At 49.5% G+C, this 9599-nt stretch overlaps 1 protein-coding gene across 1 annotated transcript; it reads left to right on the top strand.

Moving 5' to 3' along the window:
- The first annotated feature begins 235 nt into the window (after nucleotides 1-235).
- LOC8032594 lies at nucleotides 236-1717 on the top strand. Its single transcript, XM_029979363.2, has one exon. It carries the CDS (start codon nucleotides 236-238, stop codon nucleotides 1715-1717), a length of 1482 nt encoding a protein of 493 aa, XP_029835223.2.
- Nucleotides 1718-9599: the final 7882 nt, after the last annotated feature.

Here is a 9599-nt window from a genome sequence, read left to right as displayed (position 1 = left end):
CCGTGGCTTAATCAACCCTTGCTTTTCACTTCGCAGGACGTGACACGCAGCAGCGGTCAGGATGGGCCATCAGAGCATCCGTGACAGCGCCGAAGCCCCTGGTCGCCTCCTGAACCCCCCGAAGTGACTCGCCCAGATCCCCTTGAAGCGTCCAGGAAGGGCCCCTTCAGGATGACCTGGGAAGGTGTGGTCACGCTGCGAAAAAAGAAGAAAGGCGATTAGCGTGGCCGCTGAAATGAAGCAGGAGTCTCCAGAAGGAGACGTCCTGCCCAGACCGGCCTGTTCCTCCTCAACTTCCAGCTCGCCCGAGCACGACCATCGAGCCAGACATGACGACAACGGTTACGACCTGCCTATGGACCTGCGCAAGAAGTCGCCCAAAAGCTCCGAAGATGCGTCCAACGATGACAGCGACGCGGAGGCCTCCAGCTCCGGTTCCGTGAGGCGGGTGTCTCATCCGCACGCGATGCACCACGCCTGGCAGAAGATTTTTCAAAGCGCCTTGCCGTCCCCAGCACCTCCTGTCCTTCAACAGGGTAAAGGTCCTCCGGAACAGGCAGTTCGGTTCTCGGCTCCCGACGAAAAGGACCCTGACCAGCCCGCGGCCTCGAGAAGCAACCCCCTGACCAAGTCTTCGCACGATGACAAGGAGAACCAGTGCGACTGCTCCTGCAGAGGAGACGAGTGCGACGTCACCCTGCTGGACTTGCGGAAGGATTCATCCTCGAAGTCTGGATCAGAATCACGAGTTTCCAGCTGTCCCTACCGTACCGACAAGGACTCCAATCCCACTTTAATACGTTTCCTAGAAGCGAGAGCTCTTTCGCCGCCCCATCGGCAGGATGACCTTCCGGAAGACCTGTCCTCGACCAAGGTCCCTCGGTCTGTCATCGTTCCTGCCCAGGACTCCGTGGTAAAGCGCTCGTCCAGTTGCTCCCGTCTGTTCGAGATAACAAGCGAGAGCCTGGTAGAGCGTCTGATGCGAGCAAGGTGCAAGTCGGACAGCGAGATTCAGCATCGAAACAGCAGTCAGTCCTCGAGATCCGGAACGGAGGAGTCGCTTCCCTCTCCCCCTTCTGAACGCAGCGCGTCGCTGACACTAAAGCGACGGATCTTGGGTGGCCTACATGCGGCGGACGGGCAGACAAAAGCTAAAGAGGAAGCACTGAAGGTCGCCAGACTCAACTCGGAGATAGACGCGAAGCCAGCCTCCCTCCCATGCTCACCACCGAACGACCAGCGACCGCAGCAGGAGACCCTGTTGCAGCAGCTTCGCCAGCTGGCGCCCGCAGCTCTGCCGTTCAGCATCTACGCATACTACACGCAGATAATGCAGAGGCTGCACGAGCACGAACTCCTCAAGCGACACCTGGAGGGCATCGCCGTGTCGGCCGCCATCCCGGCGCAGGCCCTCGGCGCTGCCAGGCCTTCGCCGGCGACTGGACTGGACTCCGTCGAAGACAGCGACGAGCTGGCGTCCGGCCTCGACACGTACAACTGCAGCATGAGAAAGCGGGCGCCTCGGGCGCTCACGGGGAAGCACGTCAAGCACGGCACCGGGGCTAGCCCGGCGACCTTGCTCACACTGCGCCAGAAGATCCAGGAACGTCAGCGTGCGCGGCAGCTGGGTCTGCTCGAGCCCACGGTGCGCACCTTGAAAGGGACGCGGAGGGGCTTCGGCAAGGGACCCGCCAAGAAGCAGCCCCTCAAGAAATGAAGGAAAAGGGCTCTCAAAGAAAATGGGCAAAAAAGAAAAAAAAAAAGGATATTTTTATACTACCTTTTAAACGCGTCCGAACAGCGTTCCTACTCCAGAACGCTTTCGCCGAAATTGGGCGTGACCTCTCAGTGCCGTCACCAAATAGCCCACATGGCAGAATATGCATTCGTCTTGCCTTCACCTCCCTGTCTCGTCTTCGCTTACTTGTGCGAATATTGTGCTGCTCTTTGGTGCATTCGAAATTTATATAAAAAACAACTTGCTTTTCGTGTATCGAAATGAAAAATAATCGCGAAGCGCTCCTACAGTAACCAAAGCCGTACAATGTAAAACTTTCTGTCATTTTCCTATTCGTAGGGTCCAACTATTGTGGGCAGATAAACTTAAATGGACAGTGTCTTTCACGGCCTGAACCGAAAGCACAGCCGACGCCGAGATTGTTTGCTTCTTCCCTGGACGAGCTCCGGTCCGCGGGTGCACCATCGAAGCTTTTCGATGTGGCTTCATCACTAGTGGTTTTATGTGTCCCTAATCCTTGAAGAAATAATGCATTTCCGCATAAGTGCTTGCTCTGCTGACACATTGTACATCACCTCTCGTATTCCATCCTCTTAGAATAGCTCTCGTTCGCCTTCTACTTAAATAAACTTGTGCCCTCAGCACATCCTCTCCACATGTTAAGGCAACAAATTTTGCTTACGAACCCTCTCTAATATCGTAATATTGAAAAACACAGATACGCCACTAGTTTTATATTTGTAATAAAACGAATTCCCACATAAAGAGGCTGGCGAATTGAATCCGCAGACTTAAGCTTTCCAGGCAAGAAGCACAACCTCGCAGTATGGCCTGTGCAAGATAGCACAGCACAATATCCGACGACTTCGGGAAAGACACTTAGGTATCCCAGTTTACATCATATCCTCCCTCTATTCACTGGGATTCTACCTGCCAAAATATGAGGAGGAAAGGGAAGTCGATGAAAACCACTCAGAGACATAAAAAGGACGAGCTCTGTTTCCGATTGACTCAGTGGCTTAAACTAAAAAAACTTCCTTCGGGTGCAAATATTTTTTTTTCCTTGACGTCTTTAGCCAGAAAACTTCATGGCGAGGTATCAGAGCAGTTTGTGCCTTGTAGCCTAAGGCCTAAGCGAATTATATTAGTATGTTTATCTCTAATGTTTTCTATCCAGTCTTCCTGGTAGTGCGCTTCCATACCTTGAGGGGCAAGCCCTCCAAGACACTTTGCGCAGTATCCCAATGCCCACCAGACGCAAAAAAAAAAGAAGAAAACCTGGTCTGAAAGCCCGTACAGCTGGGCTGATGGCACAACCTAAACTTTGGCGCAACGCTGTCTGAAACAATCCGTTCAATATGCGCAATTTCGTTTACTGAAAAGACACGTATAGGGGCATCTGGAAAGCCTACCATGACCACACCGTGTACCCGCTTTTTGTCTTTTTGTGCGTCGCATCGATTTGGGTAGCCCCGTAGTGTCTGATTGTTGCTCGCACCAAACGGATCGCATTCCTCGCCACTGCATACGTCGGTTATTTTGGTTATTTAGGAGAACGCGGCGGGAGACCAACTTTTCTATTCGACGCGCGAACTTTCGACACAGCGAACGTAATTTGTCTCCTGAAATAAGAGATGGCGCGCCGGTGAGCCCACGAACAGCCACGCTGAAGGACCCCGGAGGCTAGGAAACACAGAAGGCCGCCCCGCGTGGGGAACACGTACGTACTGGATAGGAAGGCCGTAATGTTTCAGTTTGTACGTCAGCTACTTGAGGTTTGCGTGGATCACAGACTACACACGAGTGCTGCGTCAGTGTGTGTTTTGCACTGGTTGAACACTGGTTGAACCAGTTGAACACGGACGCAGCACTCGTGTTCAATCTGCGGTCGGCGCTGGCCTACAATAGGAGACGTATAAAGATACAGTGTTACGTCCTTGTTATCAATGGGCTGTTGGTTTTAGACGGTGCTTCTGGTTGTCCCCTTTTTTGTTTCCCCGTCTCCGGGATTTGTTTAGTGCGTTACTTTCTTCTCTTCTTCTTTTTTTTTTTTTTGTCTCTAGCCCAGTCTGAAAGATGCTACACGCACAACAGCACAGAGAGTACCCTTCACAGCTATATTAAGCTATCTTGTTTTCAAGATTTACCTGTGTTGCGTTCGTAACCAAAGCCAACCAAGTCCTCACAAAACGCGACTAAAAGTTTTTTTTGTTTTTTTTTTACTCGGTACATTGATTGTTTTACACAATCAATGTAAACAAAAACAAACAAAACGTTTTGGAATCAATATATTCGAAATAATACAGTCAGGTTTAATAACATCTTGAAAACCAGACCCCTCGATAGAGAAGTGGGCTGAATTAAAATAAAAGAGTCGCGTACTTTGAGACTTTGTTTACTTTAACAGCGAGCGCTTTATGTAATCTTTCTACCACATTCCATTTAAATAAAAAGAGCTTGTATTTCGAGTGTGTTCTACATCATCGTGTAAGACTTATGCGCACGTAACGTCATGTTTTGTTACACTGAAGGCGTCAACGCACCAAGTGCCCTCCTTCCGGTTGTGATTAGCCTCCAAGACATGCTCTCAGTATTCTTCTTTACAAGCAGCATGAATTGCGGGCGGCCTTTTCCACGAGCGAGACCAGTGTTGTATTGGTAATATTTATAACGTTTTACAGGATTTACAGAAGCTTCCCCTGAAAATAAAGTTAAGCATAAAACACCTGCTCTGCTAAAAGGTTTCTAGAAATCGTGGCCTGGCTCAGAAATTAATTGTGGATGCAGCTTTTTTTTTATATTTCTTTTTCAGATGGGAAGGTGGTTTGCGTTTTGTGTTTTCGTGTTTTGTTTTAAAGCCTCTATTTTTTCAACGAGCTGAAGACATGTGGATCAGAGTTGTTTTTTTTTTTTTGTTTTTTTCGTTTATTTAAAGAGCACGTAGTTTGGATACCTTTTGCATACAAGTGTGGTGACGTCTGTATTTATATTTTTTTACGAGATAAAAATACATTTAATAAAACAGCGTTGCCCCGTTTTCCTTCCTCGGCTTCTACAAGGTCATGACGCGACGCCATCAGATAAAATGAGTGGGTGCTCACAGCGCGACTGGATGAGTCGGTGTTCCTAGCTTTAAATCCGTGCAGTGCCATTACGGCGAAAATCCGCGGATGGGGACTGACTGCGGATCATGATGGAGGGTCGCCTTACGGCCGAGTGTCTATTAAGGCGAATTATCGCATCTCGTCGCAGACAGCCATGTAATGAACGTCTCGTCGCACCGGGTCGCATCAGTTACCTTCTTCGGAGTCCCGAAGAAACTAAGTGACGCCCCGCTGTCCTGGAAGCTCCTTTTTGTGCAGATGTAATCCTGTCTTTAGCGTTGATCGTGTCGTTTGCAATGTGGTTACGGCTTTAGAGGTACCTACACATATTGGATACGAATGTAGGTTTAATTAATGCCGCCCCCCCCCCCCCTCAAAAAAAAACAAACAAACAAAACAAAAACAACAACAACAAAAAAACACTGTTATTTTTTAAATTTATTATTCTTTTTTATGCAACCCAGATTTATGAAGAGGTAGGATCCTCAAATTAGGGGCCCGACGTTTCGAGGCCTGCTCGGTCTCTTCTTTAGCAGTGACGGGAACAGCTTTCCTTTTGTTCTTTTCTCTGATGGTGCATTTCAGTATGGGTTGATGATATCATCGCAGAGCCCATTCACGGAGGCGGATGGTAAGACTCCGAGGGGCTTATCAAAAAAGCTTTGTGTTTTTCCGTCTCGTCTCGTCCCGTCCCCCCCCCCCCCCCATTTTTCTGGGTTACAATGTCACTTAAATACGTAGAAGTTCATGCGGTGTTTTGCTTTGTCTACCTTCTTCAGCCACGAAAACTTCTGCGGTGTACTAGTTTCGCTGTTCTAGTTGCTGGCGTTCAAGTTGTTGACGGGCGCAAAGCAGGTCCAGTTTCTTTTTCTTCCTTGGGTGGTATCGTCAGGTGGTATCGCTCTAGTTCGGTAATCCCGTGCCACCCACTCCCCCCTTTTTGTTTCGTCCTTTGCCGCCACAGGTCGGAGAGCTTGCTGCAAGTTAAAGCAGGCTTCCAGAACACCTCTGATTGAATACATTTCGTCGCGGTGCATTCGTAAGACAGATGGGAGACTCCAGCAAGACAAGGCGGAGTAGAATGTGGTTAGAACATCCAACCGGACATTGGGAGACCCGGAGTTCCAATCGGGGCTCCTCCAAAGATTTTGTATTTCGCCGGCTTCGTAGACTTTGATTCATTCGATCAAGTACGGTTCATTCATCAGCATAATCTCGATTATTAGGGGGCTAGCCATGTCCGTATGTCCGTCCGCCGTCGGGTCACGAGCACGTGAGCACGTGCTTCCGTCCTCGTGTAGGGGAAAAAAACCGTATCTTTACGTTGTGAATGATGTTGATTGGGGCGAAGCTCTGCCGGTGCTTGTCTGCGTAGACGCTGAGCCGCAGCATGCCGAGCCTTTCGTTCGTTTTCATCCACGTCAGAAAGAGAATGTGTGGTATGGAACGTGGTTATATACGCATTTGAGCATTTGACCGCAGCGTGACATGGATGAAAACGAACGAAAGGCTCGGCATGCTGCGGCTCAGCGTCTACGCAGACAAGCACCACCAGAGCTTCGCCCCAATCAACATCCTTTACCACGTGAAGATGCGGTTGTTTTTTTGTTTTTTTTTAAGACCGCGTACGACGATAAAACTGCCCGCGAATATAAAAAAACAAATATGCACACCAAAGCACATAAAAAAAAAAAACGCGATGACAACAAGCTTAGCGGTAATAACAGCACGCGACACGCAGCAAAAGCGGCAGGCAGAAATGAGTTTCAGTACGCTTCCCTGCGCACAATGTGATCGCAACGCCAGGACCGCACAGAATAGTGACGACAAGGGAAAAGCCCGTATACGAGGCTCGCACGTGAGATCATTCCGCCCCGCTGGTGGTCATTCCTATTTGTTCCGACCGAGAAACACAAGTTCCTTGGTACGAAATATGTGCTGCAAAAGGTGGGCCACTCAGCAAGCAGCAAGGTCACCACAGTGGCAGCTGATGTGACGTCGGTGTATACATCGCCTACTCTGACGTCACATTTGCGGGGCTGACAAAGGCACGGACGCGAGCACGTGGCATTGGAAGGTGAATTCTATAGAATTCACCTTCCAGTGCGAGAACTCGCGCCTATACGCGCGAGTTTTCGCATAAAGAAAGCATTCGGCTGAGCTAAGCTCACGCGCTTTCGTCAGTACCACTCGACAAGCTGTGCGCTTCGGGGCAACGACGCGTCGGTCATCTCGATTCTTCAAATCATTGTTGCCGATTATCTAAAAAGCTCTTGTCCGAGGTTGCAGGAAGCAGTTTTCTGTCCTCCAGAAATATTAAAATAGTTCGCGACAGAGCAGAACAATATCGTCTGAGCCTCGTGACGCCGTATGAGAAGCTCGCCCGCTCTGCTTTAGTGCGCAAAGATGGCAGCGTCCGCAAGATAATCGGGGAATGGAGCGCCGAAGCTCCAAGCCCCGCTTATTGAGAGGCTGTCCCTATAATAATATTAATAATCTTTATTGGCTCAGGAGAGCCGCGCGGAACCGCTAAAAGTCAAGTGCCATGGAGGCCCGTTGTGCCGCGTCCAGTGGAGCTGATTATGTGATGATATAATATACAAGTCTGCAGTGTGGACATTTGTGAGGTGGAAATATACGCGGTGTACTCGTCAGACGTCTTTTATGGCGATATCCGTCGAGTGTTCTTGAGTGTACTTTCACGGCCTCGCCTCTAGACCGCCAGGCGTGGTGAACATCTGATTAGCTCGAGAAGGCTGGCGAGCGAACCCGCCACCACAGCTTCCTGGTTTAGCCGCTAGGTGCCCATCGATGTGGCTGGAGTGGCCGATAGTTGCGCACCTCGTGTTTTCATTTTCCTACTTGTTTTTGTTTTTGTCTCCAACAACGCTACCTTGGTTACTACATCAGCGTGCACATCGCACGTTCTCGTTATCTTCCGGCGAATGGCACCTCCTTTCTTAATTTTCATTTTAGAGCGCAGCTCTTAGGGGCCCGTTCCCGGCTTGAGCGGCGTCGCCGTCGCCGTCGACGTCGCCGTCGGCGTATCCGTTGGCGTCGCTGTCGGCGTCGGCGTAACCAAGGTCACCCCAAGGTCACGCGACCCCCCAAGGTCATCCCAAGGTCACGTGGCCCCCAAGGTCACCCCAAGGTCACGTGACGACCCCCAGCGAGGTCACGTGACCTCCCCGATGACGTCATCGTCACTGATGACGTCACCGGCATCCGCATCGTCATCGTCATCATCACTAATGACGTCATCAGTGACGTCACTGATGACATCATCGGCATCGTCAGGTGACGGTCACGTGACCCCCCCAGTACCCTTCCCTCCTCCTCCTCAAGAGCTGCGCTCTAATTCGGTGTTACAGGGAGTTGTAAACGGCTTTCACTTTTTTACTCGAGAGCTAGTGTTCTCCATGCGCTCAAGGCCCTGTTACAGTGAGGAAGCACGTCGGCGCGTCGGCGACATCAACGCAACATGTTGATCAACCTTCGGGCGACAAGGTGATCGTTGGTTTTGTTGCCAAACGAACCTGTCACATGGCGGAAACGTCAGCAAAACATAGACAACAGGAGAGCGACAATGTTGAATCGGTGTGACAGCTTTCGGGAGCAAAAACAGCAGCAACTTGTGTTGGACAACGGGTGTTGTCCGATTCGGTGAACGAGCGAAGTTTGTGCCATTCATTTACCATTCACAAATACTGCTTCGAGCGTGAAGCACACCATCAATAACGTGTCTATTTTAAATAATTTAACTAAATAAAGAGATGGCAAATACAATTTAACGACCGATATTAAGCCTGGTGTGCAGCTGAGAATATTGGAAGCATTTATACGTATTTACAAAGAGCGATTGACGAAAATCTCACAGCTAGTGTTTCGAGCATTCAAAGAGTCAGTTGTGATTTGAATTGCTGAAAATTATCAGCCCACATATCACTAGAATGATAAAAATAGCGTGCGTATTTACTCGTTGAAGATACGCCAAAACTCATCCCCGAAAGCGAGCGCTACAAAAACTCGGAACTTGAAAACGACCGCTGCCGGAAGTGATTGTTGCTCTTTGGAGCTTGGAAACCGCAGCTGGAGAGACGTAAAATAGTTTTGAAATCCCCGGATGTTCGGGCGAATGAAGCGATCACGAGGCAGACAGGAAAGCAAATAGACAGCATAAAAAATATCCATAATGCCATTCGTTGTGACGGCCGAACCGCCAGTCGCACTTTTAAACTATTAGAACTAAGCGCTTGGCTACAGAAAACGCTTTGAAGTACAGTGAACGATAGCGTATCTTACACTTGAAATGAGAAATTCATGAAACGCAGAACAGCTCCATAGACTAGCGTAAACCATGAGATTATCACAGATACTGCCTCCCTCGGTCAGGGCTTGCTGCAGTGTCAGCGAATCAGGATCATTTCCATAAAATAAGAACCGTAAAATACCTCTCATGAAAATTTTTCCTATCACTGTAACTTGTGGGTGTCGTCTCATGACAATTTTCGGCCTTTCGAATGCGCGGAAATTTAGTAGAGGCACATTTTCAGCGACGCCGCACCGCACGTGAAAGTAGGTAAGCAAGCAAGACGGCCCCGTGTTGCACGCGCCGTCAGCTCGGTGTGACAGGGTGTCCTCCGAGTTTCGAAGAAGTTGGCCAACAACATGCTTGCCGAGTGACAAAAACATGTTTCTCATCGGCTGATGTTGTCTCAATGTGACAGTGTTGTCGGAAACATGTTTTCCTCGGTCGA

This window comes from Ixodes scapularis, unplaced genomic scaffold, assembly GCF_016920785.2.
Source record: "Ixodes scapularis isolate PalLabHiFi unplaced genomic scaffold, ASM1692078v2 PGA_scaffold8__174_contigs__length_109621045, whole genome shotgun sequence".
Lineage (NCBI taxonomy): Eukaryota > Metazoa > Arthropoda > Arachnida > Ixodida > Ixodidae > Ixodes > Ixodes scapularis.
The sequence above is the reverse complement of the archived record's forward strand: the minus strand, read 5'-3'. Positions and strand labels throughout refer to the sequence as shown.

Bases quoted from the DNA above. Each gene is read 5' to 3' on its own strand.
- LOC8032594 (XM_029979363.2), top strand. From the start codon at position 236: ATGAAGCAGGAGTCTCCAGAAGGAGACGTCCTGCCCAGACCGGCCTGT.